Genomic DNA, 19,976 nt, shown 5'->3' with positions numbered 1-19,976 from the left:
TGGGTGGGATGTGCTATTTATGTGTCTGGTACCAGATTCCCAAAGCAGCTGATCTACTCAGAACCCAGTCGCAGCTGGAGATTCCCAGAAGGACAGCAGAAATGCTTTAGGGAACTCTCCAAAGCATCCCCGGAGAGGTCACACATCTCACCAATTCATAGGAGTCCCTGGCTTGTGACTGACCAAAATAAAGAAGCCTCATTCAGGAAGACATGAAACACATCGAGAGACATATTTGAAAAGGTGCAGAGGTGAAGTTGAGGTATAAGAGGTGTGATGATACTGTGCCTTTAAGAAACAAATTTGTGTCATGTTTCTTGTGTAGGATCTGTTTTAACAGTTCTACATATCAGTGTTGTTTTGTCTGTACATGACAGTCCCTATTGTTATTGCAGCAGCATAATTGATCCTAATTGCTACTGTGTTTGTTTTAATCTGGAATAATGCTGGGTTGTTACTTTAGTGTTTTCCTATGGGGTTTTTCAGAGTAGGGATTATTTTGTTTGAATGACAGGTAGGGTCAGATGACTGGATGGGGGCTACGCTCTCAGAGAGAAACCTAGTACAGTTTCTGCTTGGAAACGGCAAAGAGAAGGAGCCCTTTCTCTCTCTGAAGTCTAGAGATTAGGATCTGTCAAAAACTAGGTTTATTTCTCTGAAGTTTTGCTGCTGGAGAATATATCCTTGTCTGGAAATTGCTGTATAGGAGTCAGAAGACAAGGGTCTCTCTGTATCTGCCCAGAGGGTTAAAAGGTTGGAAAAGTGCTCCCACATCAGCACCTCTGTTTTGTACTGATTCTGAAGAGGGAGTTATATCTATGAGGATATTGCTTACATTGGAACAATTGAGATGGATGGTTAAGAACTATACTTTGTCATGTTTGAATATTTTAATTAGTGAAAGTTATGCTAATTCTTTTCATTATTCTGTGTTCTTAAATAAAGTTTGACCTGGTGGGACAATCAAATCATACCTGAAGAGAAACACCTTATGCACACCATACTTCCAAAATAAAAAAAAAAGTTAGGGTCTAGGCTAACTTCATAACATACCTTGGAGTTTCTGATCTGGTCCCTAACAGAAGGAGCGCACATACATACCTTCAAATAACTTTATCAGCCCTTCAAGCACCACTTACACTGCATGTGGCAGAGTCCATAGATGGCACATTGTCTTATCGGCCATCTCAAAACCCATCATCCAGAAAGGAATCAAATCATTCCTTATCCCAAGGGAATGCCGAAGAGAAGAGACCTTTCATGTAGAATTGACTAATCTTGATGATATCCCAGAAGAAAGTTGTAATCAGCACAAATTAGAATAACAGCACCTACAAAACCATTTTAAAAGGCTGCTCATTATTAAATTACATGGGATTCAAATATCAATTAAAATAGACACAAACATGAATAATAAGCATCTACAAAATCAATCTGAAGTAATCCTATATCACAAACCAATTAAAAACTTTTACATCAGAACAATTTCTGACATTCTTAATATTGTGTTTCAACTTTTTCGCATCAAGTGCATTCTTCCCCATTCCGGATGAGTTCAGATCAAACTAATTGCAGTTCTCATTATTTAAGAAAAGAGGATAATTTCTGTCATATTGCCTTTATCACTCATGGTTACATTTATTTAAAATAAATTACATTTTAAATGAGTTTGTATTCAAAAGGCTTTAATTGCAGCGAAACACAGCTGAAATGGGTTGCAAAAGGGATGTAATCACTCAATTAATGACCGTTGAGATTGGAATGATGTTGAAAGAAAAACTTTTAGTTTAATCCATTAAATGCACACATTACATTCCTTTACTACATGGTTGGATTGTATAAAGGTTTGTTTAATTATTTTTAATTTACTTCAATCTAGAAGCAAGCAAGTTGACACTCTATGCACTGCCCAGATGCACCATACAAAATGCAGGAGTTGAATTATATAGCCAGTTTCTGTTTTAGGCTTTTGGATTGAATCTCCTGTAAATCTTGGGAAAACTAAATCTACATACTTTCACACCTCACAAACGGTGTGATTTTGCATGCCAATGATTGTTTTTTCACACCAGGGTCAGGTGGGTGGGTGCAGTGGTAGGACAGTTAGAAACTCCACCTTGGTTGTCCAAAACAGCACCTGAACTCTCAACATTGTCTAAATTCCCCCTTTACCTGACTCCTCACCTCCCATTCCCCATACCAGTCCATTCCTACTCAGTTTGCCTATGCCATCTCTATGTCCCCATGTACCCTCCATGTGTCCAGATAACTCATGCCATCTCTATGCCTGATGCATCTATCTTTCATGCCTTTTCTCCATACTCCTTCAGATCACCTGTGCCACCTATGCTATCTCTCTGCCCCCATATAGCTTCCATAGTCATTCACCCAGTATACACCATGACCATCCTCAGATTCCATGCACCGTCAATTGAAAGTATTTTATACTCTTTGGGAAAAAATAAACTTCTCACCATCTAATAAAAACCATTATAGCAATGATCTTTAAAAAAATGCATTTCATCATGTAAAAAGAATATTGGAATGTTTGTTATCCTACTAGATTGTGTCAACAAACCAGAAAGTGCATCAAAGGGCCAATCTGTTATTGAAACTTCTTGAAATTGTCTTTGATTCTCAGATAAATGGCATTTTTTTTTCGCTGAAACCCATTGCCTACTGAAACACATGCAAGATTTGACAATGGCATAGCTGTGAAAACAATATACCGCCCTTTGGGAAGAGAATGATGCAGATGCTCATTTCAATTTCAAAGCCAAGTGCCCGTTTAATTAATGTAAGGGAGCAGCAAGTGGTTAGATTTTCTTTGAAGAAAACCTTTTTTTTAATCAGTTAACGCCATTTAAATCACAGTAGCAAAGATGACAGCATATGCTGTCAGGAGATCTTGTCATATTTTTCATTGCATTATGGTGCTTTCTCCATTGGAAAAAATATTGTAAAGCATGTGAATAAATACACAAGGCCGATCAATTAAGGATCAACTTCCCTTAAAAAGATCCCTCTGATGAATCACTGTATTAAAAACATATCTACATTACAATATTGTACCTAATAGTGATATTTGAAGATATGAAAACATTTTATCTTTCTGTTTGTTCCAGATTCTTCAGCAGCCTTGTCATGCACTTCACAACCGTTGATACTTGACATGCTTTTAATGGGCTTCTGAAACCTTGCACCACTGAATGAAGATGGTGTCTGGGGAATAATCTGATTCTTGTCTTCCATTTGGAGTGGGGAAAACAACCACGCGGGGGGGCGGATGAGCATTTTGCACACTCGCCATTCTTCACCTTCAAAAAGGCCAGAGGAAATGGCTTAGGGTTAAGAATGAGTTAAGTCCAATTTCCTCCAAAAGAAAAGTAAGTGTAGCCATTGGCACACCAAAACATTCTCCAGCACCCAGACAAAAATGTGTATTTGTTCCAGTGTTTATTAAGGAAATGCCATAAAGATGCAATATAAATAAATGAACACCCAAATAAATGAAATCTGATAAACCAATGGAACTACAAAATAAAAGTTTAGGTGCCAGTTGGCTTACTTGGCACTCTTGTCTCTCATGACTTGTGCATTTGAAACATTGGTTAAAGGATAAATTTAAGCCAGATGTGAAAACCACAGTATCAACTTGGCTCCATTGGTAGCTATTTGCCTTCTCTGATGAGGAACTTATGATTCAATCTCCATTCTAGCTTGTTAACACACAATCCTGATTGGTACTTAGGGTAATTCTGCAATGGTTAGCCATTGTTACAGTCATGGTGCATCCATTAGAGAACATGATACAGCTCCTGTCCAAAATGGGTCAAATACGCACCAAATTTACCCTGAGGTGGGTTGCTGCTCCTTCTGCATAATTTCTCTTTTAACTGATTACACTGCATGGGGTTACAGAAACTTAACTGGAACAACTATATAAATGCTGCAGCTATAAGAACAGGTCAAAGGCTGGGAATTCTGCAGCAAGTAACTCACCTCCTGAGCCTCCAAAGACTGTCCACCCTCAACAAGACAGAAGTCAGGCGTGTGATGGAATACTGTCCACTTGCCTGGAGGAGTGCAACTCCAACAACAATTAAGAAGCTTGATACCATTCAGGACGTGGTAACTTGCTTGATTAACATCCCATCCCACCACCTAAAACATTCAGTCTCTTTACCACTGATGCAGTAGTGTGTCATACAGAAGAGGCAATGCAGCAACTCACCAAGGCTCCTTGATAGCACCTTCTACACCCAAAATCTCTTGCACATAGCAGGACATGAACAGAAGATGCATGGGGACACAAACACCTGAAAGTTCCCTTTTGGTCACACACCATCCTGAGATAGTGGTTTGCAAGGACTGGGATAATTGGACAAGCACTGAAACAGACAGGCTGCAGTCTCAAAAGAAATTGGTGAGCGGGAAACAGGCTGCATTTGCAAGAGCTGGAATACACAAGATATAGGCCATCTCCAGGACAAAGGATGGTTTCTGGTCAAAGTGGATTGTTCAGCAGACATAGAGGTGTCTTAACTCCTTATGTGGGAGGGAGGTATGTGACCTACGTGCCTCCACCACTTACAGGCATGGCTGTTGGATACACACCCAGAGATTGGTTTGGCAGCACCTGATTGGACCCTATCGATCAGGGTGATCAAGTCCCACTTGATTGATTGGCAATGACCAAAACGGCGTGAAAATTGACGAAGTATAAAGAGTGCTGCGCAGAACCTCTCTCTCTCCCAGCGAATGAATGACAACAACAATGACCATCACAAGCAATGACCAGCATGAGGAGAACCACCAAACCCAAGAAGGAAGGAAGATCAGAGCCAGAGGATCAGACCAGACCAAAGGACCAGACTATGCAGAACACTACGGAGACCAACATGTGGATGAAGACCAATCTCTGCCTGGGTACTTGCCAGTCACGCAAAAGTTAAGTCAAGGTCTGTTATTGGACTTGAACTTTAGTATTCTATATGGTGACATTGTTGATTGAGTGGGTGATTAATAATTGTGTGTAAATAAATATTGTTGCATAAACAAGAGGTCTATTTGCAATTCTTTGTCCACCATATAAAGGTTAAAATAGATTGTGTGGCAGGTGTAGCAACATAATTGGAAATCTGGTGGGACATCAACAAGAAGTAACTTTGTTGCTCCGATATCAAATCCCACAGAACCTAATATTCCTGGAGATTTAATCTAAGCCTGAATTAAAAAGACAAATGCTCATGTGATGGCCAGGATTTCAAGTAAATTGAAAGGAGTGGAAGGTCTATGTTGAAAGATTATTTAAAACTCAGAGCCAACAGGTGTAAACTCCTTATTGGACAAATTATTGCTTTTGGAAATTGTTTATCGTGCATGCGTTTGTTACTAACAAGGAGTCATAATGTGGAGATGCTGGCGTTGGACTGGGGTAAACACAGTAAGAAGTCTGACAACACCAGGTTTAAGTCCAACTGATTTATCTGATCGTAAACTCACAAGCTTTCGATGTTTGCCTCTTTGTCAGGTGAATGGAGAGTACTGGCCTCAGACAGAGCATATAACAGCACAGACAGTTTACAGATTACTGATTAGAATGCGAATCTTTACATTTAACCTGCTATTCAAGTCTTAAAGTGGCTGACAATGTGAGTGGAAGGAGCACTGATCACAGGTTAAAGAGATGTGTATTGTCTCCAGACAGTACAGTAAGTGAGGTTTTGCAAACCCAGGCAAGTCATGGGAGTTACAGATATTGCGATGTGAACCCAAGATCCCTGTTGAGACCGTCCTCATGTGTGCGGAACTTGGCTATCGGTCTCTGCTCAGTGACTCTTCACTGTCGTGTGTCGTGAAGGCCGCCTTGGAGAATGCTTACCCGAGGGTCAGAGGCCGAATGCCCATGACAACTGAAGTGTTCGCCAACAGGAAGGGAACAGTCTTGTCTGGCGATTGCCTGGTGGCGCCACAGCGAAAAACCGCACTGACCTCCTCAGAAGACAAACACGGGACACAGTGGGCAGAGTACCCTCCGTCGCAAACAACTGCACAACCTCAAACAGACCATTGTCCACAGCAAAGTACCCAGCTTCAGGAGAACAGTGACCAAGACACCATACAACCCTGCCACAGCAACCTCTGCAAGACATGCTGGATCATCGACACAGATGCCATCATTTCACATGAGAACACCATCCACCAGGTACACGGTACATACTTTTGCAACTTAGCCAACGTTGTCTACCTGATCCACTGCAGGAAAGGATATCTCGAGGCATGGTGCACTGGGGAGGCCATGCAGACGCTATGACAACAGATGAATGAACACCGCGTGACAATCACCAGGCAAGAGCGTTCTCTTCCTGTTGGGGAACACTTCAGTGGTCACAGGCATTCAGCCTTTGATCTTCGGGTAAGCGTTCTCCAAGGCGGCCTTCATGACATACAACAATGCATTGCTGAGCAGCGACTGATAGCCAAGTTCTGCACATATGAGGACGGCCTCAACTGGGATCTTGGGTTCATGTCACAGTATCTGTAATCCCCATGCCATGACTGAGCTTGCAAAATCTCACTAACTGTCCTGTCTGGAGACAATACACATCTCTTTAACCTCTCTCCACTCACATTTTCTGTATCTTTAAGACTTGATTACCTGTAAAGACTCACATTCCAACCATTATTTTGTAAATTGAGTTTGTGTCTTTATATGCCTGTTTGTGAATAGAACTCCCACCTGACGAAGGGGCAGCACTCTGAAAGCTAGTGGCTTTTGCTACCAAATAATCCTGTTGGACTTTAACCTGGTGTTGTGAGACTTCTTACTTAGAAGGACAAGCCAAGACAATCAATCAAATTATTAGGGTAAAATCAGAGGATGATGACCGAAAACAAAACCAGACTTTGTGTGGCACATATAGACAGTGGATGATAGAACAGCTAAGGGAAAACAGAGAGCAAGCATGCAGTTGACAGGTTCTATCTTGGATTAGTGATGAGCAGATAGAACACCTATTTAGGGGTAAGAAACACCCAAAGTTATCTGGCTGCCAGATGCGATAGTTGACCAAAGTCTGGTTCAATGACGACTCCAAAGGGACTCCAGGGAAGACGCTGGGAATGATGTTAGGGTTCCCCATAATCACTGACAACCGGGTTGGACTGAGGGTCTTTGAAGTAGAAAATGTAGGGACTATCCATGAGGATATCTGGATAGGGTATGACGCCACTTTACTGCACGCAGTGGAAAAAGAACGGAGACTCATAGGCACTACTCTGGACAATGTCCGCAAACTGACTAAATAATTGCATGCCTGTACCCAATTTACTTAAATGAGCATGCACTATGTGGCTTCAGAACAAACACTAGCCTAAATTGCTCGGTAGAAGCTCGTAGCCTGGACGCAGACATTACTCGGATGGCTTACAAGGGAGCAGGGAAATACCATCTCATCACCTCCCTGAAACAGTATCAGTATAGCATGACACATTGAGACATTACTAACATTACATTCTGCATCAAACCAGACCTACCAGCCAGGGTGGGTCTCATTCAACTAATAGACATTCACAAGAGGGAGAGGGTAGATTTAAACACCACTGATGAGCTCCGAAAGATCCTAGGGAAATATGACCATGAGAAATATGACACAAGCCTAAAAGCCCTACCGGAGGAGTTGAACCAGGTTTGAATAAAATTGGCTACAACCCACAAAACCTTTGCCAAAGTAATACAGCAAACTCAAGAGGTGAAAAGGAAAATTAAAGAAGTTAAGGCCACCTCATAGTGGAATGATCTTTGAAACTGGGGCTCAAACATCTAAATCCACCCATTCATTTGCATAATGTCACATCTGGTGGTATTACTGATTTTGTTCACCCTGGTATATCTAATCACCCTCACAGTCCAATTCAGCTGATGGAAAAAGAGGATCACCTGGAGGCAGGACATAGGGTTCACCCTCGAATCATGGTTCCCTCTAATTCAGTAGAGCAATCTTTACAGGAAACCTGCTGGATTGCTAATTGCACGAATGGACAGTTGAACATCTTAATGTCAGAATGTACACCAGATTCGTGAACACTGTATTGTAATGTTTTAATGTTTTTGTTCGTAATTGGCTTATGGTAACATGGCGTTTTAGAACATGTGGTTGTTTGTATCTGTAGAATGTTTGTTGTCTGTAGCTTCTGGAATGTAAATATGTTGTAGGGATGTGTTATTACTTTGCATGCCAATGCCTGGGCCTTACTTGACTGTTGAGTGACTGGGGAATTCCTGACAGATATTAGTCCTGAGTCTGTGATCTATCATGCTTCATGTTCAGGATCAACAGGAGGGACTTGGGCCAAACGGGTTACCTAAGATGGTGGTTTGTAAGGGCACGCTGAGACAAGCACTGAAACAGATGGGCTGCAGTCTCAAAAAAAAATTGGACAGAAAGAAACAGGCTGCAGCTGCAAGAGCTGGAGTACACAGAATATAGGCCATCTCCAGGACAAAGGACAGTTTCTGATCAAAATGGGTTGTTTACCAGACAAAGGAGCACCTTAACATCTTATTTGGGAGAGAGGTATGTGATCTACATGCCTCCAGCACCTAGAGGCATGGCTGTTGGGTACACACCCAGAGATCGGTATGGCAGCATCTGATTGGACCCTATCGATCAGGGTGATCGAGTCCTGACTGATTGATTGGCAATGACCAAAAGGTCATGAGGTATAAATGATGCTGCGCAACAGAAGAATCTCTCTCTCTCCCAACAAACAATGGTGACCATCACCAGCAACAACCACCACAAGGAGAGCCACTACACCCAAGGAGGAAGGAAGACCAGGGCCAGAGTATCAGACCAGAGCAAATGATAGACTATGCAGAGGACTATGGAGACCAGCACATAGATAAAGGCCAACATCTGCCTGGGTACTTGCCAGTCATGCAAAAGTTAAGTCAAGGTCTAGTATTGGACTTGAACTTTAGTATTCTATAAGATAACTTATTGTTGGTTGGGTGGGTGATTAATAAAGGAGTGTGTAAATAAATATTGCTGCTTTAAGAAAAGGTCTATTTGCAATTCTTTGTCTACCATATAAGGATTAAAACAGATTGTGAAGCAGGCGCAGCAACAATCCTAACATGGAAATATATCACTGTTCCTTCACAGTCAATGGGTCAAACATCTGGGACTCTCTCCCTAACAACACATTGGATGCACTTACAGCACATGAACTGCAGCGGTTCAAGAAGGCAGTTCAGCATCACGCTTTCAAAAACAATTAGGGATAGAAAATAAATGCTGTCCTAATCAGCAAAGCCCAAACCCTGCAAAAGATTTTTAAAACTACATCAAAAATCTGTGCCAGGGCTTTATGTCCCCAACACAGGGAAGTGACAAGATAATGAAGGGCGAATTACTGGTCTGGAAAAGCTCCCTGTATAGAGAGAGTCTGAGGGGAAGTTGCAGCAAATTTGGTGGTTTCACACTCTGGAGGTATGAGAACAGCTCTATCGGAAAACTGCCAGGAGAGTGCAGGTCATGAACTGACAGCAAATTTAACTTTTGCTTTGTATTCCCAGTTAGAATATATTGAATCCATGCACCCTTTCCAGTTAGACAAAATCCACACATCTTTGTAACTGTAGTTTTTTTAAAATACAATTTGGAAGACCTCTAGAAATCAAAGAAAAATGAAATCATTCTGGTTGCATATTTTCAGAACTGACTCCCACAGTTGAAGGTATACAGCTTCTTATTATGACACATTTAGATTATTTTGCACTGTAAGATCCACATATGATTGCAACATAAAATTAAAGAAATTCAACACAAATAGAGCCTAATTCCTTGTATATGTTGTTTTAAAATAATTTTAAGTGGGTATCAAACTACCAGTTGAAGACTATAGGCTTGTAGTGGCTTCCCAGATCTTACTGTGAAAAATAATGGTAAGGCTAATGGTGTTTTCCATTATTTATAGACAAATGTTACAGCTACTTTAGAGGAGGCGCAGATACATTTCTGAGAGTGGATAGCTAAAAGTTGCTGCCTAATTGCTTGACTTTTAGTTTCACAAAGCTACAAGCCATAATCTTCTACTACCATCAGAAAGTGATGGGCTGCAGGAATTGGAATTTAATGCTCACTTATCTGTGCTGAAACTTCCAATCATTGGAGCTGCTTGGGGCTTGCACTGAAAGACTTCCTGCAGTCCCCAGCTCAGTCCAGCTCTGGACAATTCGAGGATGCTGCTGCAATTGCTCAGAGGAAGTTTGTACTTCTGGACAATTGCCATGCAAACCCTTTGCTGTAAACTTCTGAGAGAGATTCCCCAGCTGGGGAAGGTGGAACTTACAGCCCTGATCTCTTGCTGATTTTCTCACCATTCTTTTATTAAATCAAGGGTTAAGCGCTATTAGCAACATGAGCATTTATTGTTCATCTCTGTATAACTGATATAGCTTGCTATGCCATTTCAAAGTCAACCAACATGTTAAGAATTAAGGGTCAACCACATTGCTGTGGGTCTGGAGCCACAAATAGACCAGATTGAATGCAGACTGAAGACTTTCCTCTGTAAAATACATTAGTGAACCAAATTTACAACAATCTCAGTTCCACAATCAGTCTTACCTATACTGGTATCTTATTCAAGATCTATTTAAGTAAGTTAATTTAACTTACCTAGTTGCTGTGATGGAATTTGCACTTATGTCTCCAGATCATTAGTCCAGGCTTCTGAATTACTTGTATAGTAACATCCATGGTGCTTCCAGGCCCTATTTACATTGACAAACACTAAATGTTGTGAAGTTGCCATAGTTGCATGGTAGATATGATTTACATGCACCAAAAAATTTAGTCAAGTTATTTGAAATCTGCATCCATATAACAATATGATAAAATCAAACATTTCTCTCACTTTTCCTTTGTCTATTTTTAAGCTCTCCATCCAATCTTTCGTTCCCTTTTTTAAGTATCATTCTGTACCTGATTTGAAATTATATTCACCTATTCTGATGTATATTCTAAACATAGAACAATTGAAGATATGATCAGGAGGAGGCCATTTGGCCCTTTGAGCCTACTCTGCCATTCATCTCGATCATGGCTGATTGTCCAAATCAATAACCTCTTAGTCCTTAGACTGTTAAGTTCACAATTCTTCTATTTGGTTGGCAAGAAGATAAAAAGTTGCTTCCCCTACTTGCTCAGGTCCCAGCTTTATGAGTTCTCCACTGCAACCTTACTAGCTCACATTTTCAGAAACTTGCCGTGCAAAGAAAATGAACAACCAGAGCATGCAAGGGGAAGATTAATAGCCATTAAAGTGCCTTGTTATTGCAAAATCTGGTTCATTTTCTAAAGTGTTATAGAGAAAACAGATTAATTTGTTAACCAAAAAAAAAGAAAATTAAAAAATACGATTATCTACATGAATTATCATCATTTTATTGAATGAAAGCCTCACTGGAAGTTCTAAGATTGCTAAGCTTGGTAAAACTCAAAATATATTGAAATAAAACTTAAAAAGTTTTTTTTAATTTATTCATAGTCGTGATATGTTGTGTAAAATCACAGAGAATAGGCACTTATGAATAATTTACTTGAAGCTTTCTAACCAAAGGTTTGTGAATATCCTCAGAAACTCAGGAGTTTTTTTTAACCAAGATTTGACGGATTGTTTGTTTGCATTTTTGAAACTAGATTCTTCCCACCATTTCCCAAGCAGTGCCTATGAAGCTAACGATTCATCGCTTACTGCCAACTTTATTACTTTTTGATTGTGACATTCCCTAGCCTGAAGAATAGCAGCATCAAACAACAAGTACTTTATTAGTGTTTGGGCAGACAATTACCTGCTTATACAAAATATTAAATAGTAACAGATTTCTGATGAAAACCAGACAGTGGACCTCTTATTATCTGGCACAAGACAGTTTGCTCAGCCACAGGCTAAACATGAAAGACAGTCGTCTTTGATGAAGTAGAGGCAATCACCCCCATCATTCATTTATGGTCACTTTTCAGATTATGACTGCAGGGCATTCTAGGCCGGTTGGTTGGCAGTAAAATAATTTAGTGATAGACTTCAATGAGTAATGGGTCTTCTTTGAAACCCTTTTTTGTTTTATAATGACTTGTTTTTGTTTTATACCTTAAGAGTGGACTGATTGCAGAAATCTCTTCCTGACTGCAACCATTGAATTTACACAACTTGGAAGGGAATTAAAACTTTCTGAAGTGCTGGTGGGTTCATTATATAACCTCCATTGATTAGCGGAGGAAACTCCCTTGTTTCTAGTGAAGCTTTCTACTGCCCTGCTCCAATTTCAATTTCATATTTTCTATGCAGTATAAGATTACATTGGCTGTTCAGAATAATGCTTTGGAGAAGGGGATCATTTCAAAAAGATGTTTTTAGCATGCCTGTGGCTAAGCTACATACAATTCTATCTGACGATCATATTTTTGTTTTTATGCTATACTTTTTCTTGATTTCAGCATTTCTAGACACTCCAATAAGCACACCTTCCATTCACCATGATCCAAGACATTTCCTAACATGGCCTATTTCTGGACAAATGAAGGCAAGGCCCAGGGATTACAACTCAGAATCCTGACTGGGCACAAACTACTTAATTATTTCACACAGAGGCACTTTGTTCTCCTTGCTTTAATAGATGGGACTAAATAACACTGATTGATGTAATGGAGATTTGAAGCAGGTAAAGGGATCCACATCAAGAAATACAATGGTTCACCGCATAAACATCCAACATGCTCTGTAGGTCCATTCTTCTCTCAGAACAGGAGCTCCGCCCGCCGTCCAATCTAGTTCTACTCTTATGTAACTTGTAAATGTGACTATTTGTCCCAATTCATTGAGTTGAACTGGTTGATCAAACTATCATCTGGGAATGTTGTCGGCTATTTAAACACTGAAGCACCTGGTCATCCTGTGACAGGCAGAACCAACATCTCCATGGAAACAGATAGAACTAAACTGCCTGTGCCTGAACAGGCCACCTGTCATTGTGGTTTCAGCTGACAGCAATCCTGTGGAAGTGCCCCAAACAGAGGAGTTACACTGTTCCACAAGGATTCAAAAAGACTTAATTCATAACTACTAAATTCACATGCTAAATGTTTAATGATCTTGCACTGTGTAAGTTGAGTATTACATTTGGATAAAAGGATGTAGAGGGGGAGGGATGTGGTGGTTGTCCCTTAAAGGATCATCTGCAGGGTAAGGGTCACATGAGCCGAGGAACCAATCATGGAGCAGGGTAGGGATTGCCTTTGGTGAATTCGGGTTCCTGTCCCAGAGCCTTCTCAGGAGCTGGCTTCAGCCACAAGGCTACAAGCCTCTGTGTAGTCTTTACCTATAAATAAACATGTTGTTTTACTCTTAACTGGTGAACAAGAATTTTTACAATATTAATAAATTGTTAAAAAGCACCGACTTTCCTATTAATTTCTGTAAATTTTTACTTGAATTTTCTCTTCCTCTTTACCTCACATTTAAATGACAATAATCTGCTGCCAGGTGATTACAAACAGTATCTTGGCCATCAGGAGCTGGGTATTCTGCAGGAGCATAGGATTGAGTCTCACTTAGTAATTTTCTTCTTCCTAATCATCTTGGAGACTCACTTTGCCTCGAGTTTGTCTTCCTTCACCAACTGGGCAAACATGGATTCATTTCTAAATCCACCTTTTGGCACTGTGTATTGGCTTATGATAAATAATGCTTTGTGGCATTGAATGTTCTCTATTTTGGTGGAATTTAGTTTGGACATTTTTGTCAAGGCGACATCCTACGCCCAACTATTTTCAAATTCAATGACCTTCATTCCATCACCAAAGTCAGAAGTAGTGATAATTGGACATTCCGCTCTATCTGCAATTCCTTGGACAGTGAAACAGTCTATACCTGCATATGGAAAATCCAATACAATATCCAGGTTTGGGCTGATAAGTGGCAGGCAGCATCAGGGTGGGCAATAAATGTTGACTTCTCCAGTGACAGCAAGTCTTGTGAAAGAATTGCCAGGTTTTTGATATTGGGGAAACACGCTAGGGAAGCTCAGGGGGTTAAAACATGGAGCTGTATTTATAAATGTCAGCTCTCTTACATGGCTACTTCTTCTCTGCCTGTTTCCTGAGCTAGGGATTTGTGATGTCACTTCCGAGGGATACATGAATAGAACAGAGCTTCAATATGCTAATAAAAATTAATACAAAATACATAACAGCAGACAATGATCGTCTCCAACAAGGAAATGTCCAAACACCACTTCTTGACATTCAATGGCATTATCATCACAGAATCTGCCACCAACAAGATTTTGGAGTATGCCATTGACCAGAAACTTGTGGCCAAGTGGCCAATGGCTTAAGCAGCTGAGGCCAACATAAAACAGACACTTTAAATTGACATACAGCTAACCAGCTTCTGCAAGCAAAAAGCCTGATAGAGCTCAGGCCGGACAAGGTTACTACAAAAGCCAACAGCCCAGACCTATATTGAGCAGAAGTTCTGACCTTAACAATGGGGGAGTCATTATGACTCAAAACTCATCAAGAAGTAGCTATATCTTGAAAAGAAAATCCAGACCTCTTACATATTGAATAGAAATGCTCGACCTTAATAATGGAAGAGTCGTTTTGACCCAAAACCCATCAAGAGGTACTCAGCCGGGAGAACAGAAAAGACTTTGGGCACAATCTTACCAGCCATTCATGCCATCCTCCCGCTGTAGTGAGATCAGAGAATTTGCTGCACGTGGTGCGTAGAACTCCCAGAGGAGCTGAGGTGAGTGCATTACTCAAGATGGGAAGTCATGTCTGGACACTACCCATAAACTGTCCCCTGGTGGTTGTGAGGGTTGGTGAGCTATTGTGCATAGGGATGGCCTTTAAAAATGGTGCCCCGATCTTCAAAAAACTAAGTTGCTGGTGGAATGGCACAATCAGAACTTACCCCCTCAGCATGACATTGAGGGACCTGCCCCTTGCTGTTTTTTCCTAAGTCATGACTGACATGGTAGAGAAAACTGCCACTGGTGCCAGCAGTTTCAACACCCACTATCAGCCTTTGCCAATATCAGAGAAAATTTCATCCACTCCCTCCACCACCAACACAATGTGGCTAGTGTGTGAATTAACCAGAGAATGCCCTGTGGCCATTTGACAGTAATGTCCTCCATCACATAGGACAATAGCAGTAAGCACGTGGGAACACCATCATCTCCAGGTTCTCATCCAAATAAATCCCACACCATCCAAACCTGGTCATATAGTCAATCGTCATTGATGAAAATCCTTGAATTCCCTAACAGCACTATGAAAGCACCTTCACCACATGGCTGCAGTGATTCAAGATGGCTCACCACATTCTTCTGAAGGGCCAGTAGGGGTGGGTAATGTGTTTTTTCCAAGGACGCTCACTTCCTGAGAATGATTTCTGTTTTTCAAATTGTATTTTATTTGAAGTGTATAGATTATTGGTGTTGTGGTAAAATACTGGATATACATGGTGGATTGTGCATTATTTAGATGCGCATGGCTTGTATATTGCATTGACTGTCCTGATATCATTAATTTTTACAAGCCTGAAAGTTTTCATGGTCAACAGAAATGGGCTTTGATCATGAAGGAGTTGAAAGTAAATTGGGGTTGAAATGAAAGGTGGAATGGAGGTTCTGGGTATTGTATGCTCTCTCTGCACTCTGAAGTTCTGAGCTACATTCACTGGTTGGTTTGAGGTTTCCTTCACATGTGCAGTCTTGTTTGTGGTGGTGGGAACAATTGATGTGGGGGCAGGGTAAGAGTGTGTGGAACAAATCTACTCAAAAGGGGCCCATCCTTCCTGCAGTATTCCCAAGTTCAGTTAGAAGTCTGCTACTCAAAGAGATTGGCAAAATGTCATACATGCATGGGTTTCTATTGTGCAAATTCTACAGAAATCCTATATACAAATTCATTGTTCAATCAGAAATTTGTCAAAGAAGCTAAAACATTAAACAAGGGTCCATTTAGAAACTGTTTTCCCTAAGGGAGGCTTTCCTCTGTCCAAAGTTCAGTGAAGCAGCAAAAGGGACAAGTGGTCCATTGTATCAGGTCTGCCTACATTGCACTGCCCTAGAGTTTTCAGGGTCTTTCCCACGACTAGTTACTAGGCTAGAGACCTAGTGTTCCTGTGTAAATGGGATAGGTTGCAATGTTCATGGGATCCCACCTCATGTTTTTGATGTCTACAATGATTTGGTGCTTCAGTGGCAGGAGGATCCTGAAGATATCTATTAACATTTTCATACCTTTGGATCTCCATAGGTTCCAGGGGCATGTCAAAGAGGAAGCAAGCAAATATTTAGTGACCGCTCACCACCTCCAACCCAGGATGATCGGTGTTTTATTGGAGGTTGCTGGAAATGGGCTCTCAAGCCTATAGTTGAGTTCCTGTTTTCTGCCCGACTTTGCAGATGAACCATACATTAATTTTCTGAAGGTCTGAACAGAAACAAAATAGACCTGAGCTTTGAAACTGTAAAATAGTGCATTAAAGAAGAGCTGTAAAGACTTCTTTCTGAAGTATCAAGCAAAGAAACACATTTTTTTTGCTGGTTTTTATTTTAACGTACAAAACCAAAGATGAAGCTGATGTTTACATATTATTGGTTGACTCACAGCCCACATCACTTTTACAAAGTACATCTGAATCCAAGTAGGATCTACAATATGTCATTGAACATGTCCAGATTTATGCAGTTATTGAGAACTGAAGCAGAGTACAATATGTGCATCCAACAACCATAGAGGTCAACATTTTTCTACAAATACTATAATTTCAATTTAATCAACTGTTCATTAGATCTATTCACTAAATATTGAAAAATACTTCTATTAATGTCCAAAATCAACATTTGCAAACTGTTTTTACGTTACACAATACAATTGTTTTGTGTTGATTTTGTTCCCTTTTAATACTACTGTCCTTTTCCCATGCCTATAAGCTTGAAGATGCTATGACATAACTGATTACACATTTTCCCCAGCAGTCGTGTCAGGGAAATTCAACAATTAACACTCAAATGATTTTTGCTGCTCTTCAACAGTTGTATCAGCTACGGGATAGAATCAGCAAAACTATTTTCCTGTTCCCAATGCTATAGCTGTGCTTAACATGAGATTTTTATTTTGTACTGGTGTTGCATATCTCTAACACATACAACAGTGTAGCAGGTTTAGACATAGACATTCACCAGACTGATCTCTGGAATGGCAGGATTGTCGGTATAAGGAGAGATTGGGTTGACTGGGCCTGTATTCACTGGAGTTTAGAAGGAGGGTGGATTTCATTGAAACATATAAAATTCTGACAGAGCTGGGAAGACTGGATGCAAGATGATGTTTCCTCTGGCTAGGGTGGGCGGGTGTGGTCCAGGACAAGGGGGTCACAGTCGCTGGATATGGGGTAGGCCACTTAGGATTGAATTAAGGAGAGATTTCTTCACTCAGGGTGGTGAACCTGTGGAATGCTTTACCACAGGAGGCTGTGGAGGCCAGGTCATTGAATACATTTGAGAAGGAAATAGACAGATTTCTAGACTCAAACGGCAGCAAGAGCTGCGGGGAGAGTGTGGGAATATGGCGCTGAGATAGAGGATCAACTGTAATCATATTGAATGACCAACTCCTGCTGCTATTTTCTATATGTTACCCAGTCATGAACCACATGACAATACATGGCTGATGCAACTTAATTGGATCATTGTAATATGGCTTATCGGGCATCATTTCTAGGACATCAATTTGGTTCCAGTGTATATAAATACAAGTAGAATGTAGAACTTTGCTTGTTCACTTCATGAAAAAACACAGGGTAAACATTTTTAAAAATTTTAACAAACATACAGCATGATTAAATAAATCACATCAAAACACATCATTGTGTTACTTGGGTCTGACTTTATTGTAACCAAATGATGCACAGTTCTTCTCACTATTCTCCCTTTTGAAACAAAAAATAAAGGTTTATCAAACATCCTTCATTACCACAGTGCCCTGTAATCAATGGAATGACGTTACTTCCACCAATGTCACAATCAACAGGCCCGAACAATATTGAGACTGATTAATGCTACCCCTACAACCAATAACACTAAAAGAGGAATTTTAAAAAAGTAAAGAAATAACAGCTTTTTCAAAAATAAAACCATCAGTATAGCTGATTCTAAATGCACTTAAACAGTACAGAAACTTCTCTTACGGAGGTGACGCACAGTAGCCACACTAGAGACAAAACATGTGTTCCTTTGCAGAGGGTCTTGCTTTTCTTCATAGGCTGAGATAACAGCTCTTGCATGCTTATTCTTGTGTTATTGGTTCACTGGGCCTTGGAATCAGGGCTGCCGGAGGCCTTGGATAATAACCTGTGAATCTCGGTTTATCTGGACAAAACCTGGGGAATTTGTGGTCAATTGACAAATCTGCAAAAAGGAAAAAAAACATTCTTAGGGACAGCTTGACTTACCTTCAATAGATTCAATACTGTACATAAAGATGTTGGGTGGGCTTCTCCCAAAAAAATTCTAAATTGAATTTGCATGAAAACTGGAAAAAAATCACGTTTTTTTTTCAGTGGGAGTTCAGAGAAGCATCCTCCACAATCTGTGCACTGCACAGAGCACAAGCATGATTCACTCCAAAATTCAAGGGGTGCAGCCTATCCCCGACCGGGAGGCCAGCAGGATAGTGTTCAGTACGCCACTGTGCATGCACCCATCTGTCAGCGCTGAGATCAGCTTAAGCACAGTGGCCCCTGTCTGCTGACCTCTCAGCTCTCCACCCTCCCATGGCCCGAACACTCACCATCCAAGCTTGCTCATGCCCAGCCTTGACCCCACCCCGCAGCCCCGGTCTCTCGCCTCAAGCCCTCCGATCTTAGTCCTACCGGCAGCCTCGACCTCCCCAACCCCTGCAGTCCTGACCCCCTTTGGCAGACTGATCCCCCTCGCACCCCGATGGCCATCCCTGATCGATGGCCTCCCTTCCCCACCAATCCTTAAGCAGAGTAGTAGCAAGACCACTCCTACCCCTACAGATTGTCTCCTGGAGGCCTTGCCCTTATCAGGCCCCATCCCCATTAGGCCCCACCTCTTTGGCTCTGCCCCATGCCTTATCAATGTGTTCCTTTGGGCATTGACACTTGGACCTTGGGCACTGCCAGGGGCCCAGGCTGCTACTACCCCCCGCCACCACCCCCTGCCTCATCCTGTGGGGGGGCATTGACTGCTCCCCCTTCACTATAGCAGGGTTGGGCCACTGGCTCCCCGAAAGTGGAGAGCTCCTGTAAACCCACGAATCACATTTAAATGATATGGAAATGCTTATTTCCTTAAATTATGCACCTCCCTGCCAACTTTCAGCGCGGATGTGACACCACCAGTAATCTGGCACTGGGAGATGCTAGCAGGGCGGGACGCCCGGTGTGGATCTCATCCATCAGGTGCAGCTGGAATCTCTTGATAGCAGAATCGCCCTTGTTATGTGAGAACAACAGTATATGCCTATATCACACATAGAAATGTACATTGAAACTCCAACCAACGCTTTGATGTTTCCTGCTAACTGGCTGAAACTATATATAGCTACATCAGTGCCATGATACCAACTGCATAATTTACCCTCAATAACTCAGATGACTTTCCATGTGAAATGAACTCACCTTACTGGTACTTTACAATGGCGTTTTAAGCAAATTAGAAAAAAATATTTGCAGAAACCATAAATGGCCACGGTCGCCTTTCAAATCTGATGAGAACTTGTAAATAACACCGCATATCTTTTCATCTTTTGCACAATTAAATAAAATCTTCTTTGAGTATACATAAGGAGGTTAAAACTGCCAAACCAGCGTAGTTCTCAATGACGTAATAATTTCCAAGTATCATGAGCAACAGAAAC

The 19,976-nt window shown here is 41.1% G+C and overlaps 1 protein-coding gene across 1 annotated transcript in view; it reads right to left on the bottom strand.

The window, feature by feature from the left end:
* Positions 1-16,635: 16,635 nt before the first annotated feature.
* The window catches only part of nt5dc1 (5'-nucleotidase domain containing 1), a 531,068-nt gene continuing 527,727 nt past the window's right edge, over positions 16,636-19,976 (bottom strand). The window contains exon 12 of the mRNA XM_080192585.1: positions 16,636-18,499. Within this exon, the coding sequence (XP_080048711.1) occupies positions 18,378-18,499 (122 nt within the window). The 3' untranslated portion in view covers positions 16,636-18,377. The remainder of the gene's footprint in view (positions 18,500-19,976) is intronic.

The sequence above is a fragment of the Carcharhinus amblyrhynchos genome, chromosome 7 (genome assembly GCF_965287045.1).
Source record: "Carcharhinus amblyrhynchos chromosome 7, sCarAmb.v2.hapA, whole genome shotgun sequence".
NCBI lineage: Eukaryota > Metazoa > Chordata > Chondrichthyes > Carcharhiniformes > Carcharhinidae > Carcharhinus > Carcharhinus amblyrhynchos.
The sequence above is the reverse complement of the archived record's forward strand: the minus strand, read 5'-3'. Positions and strand labels throughout refer to the sequence as shown.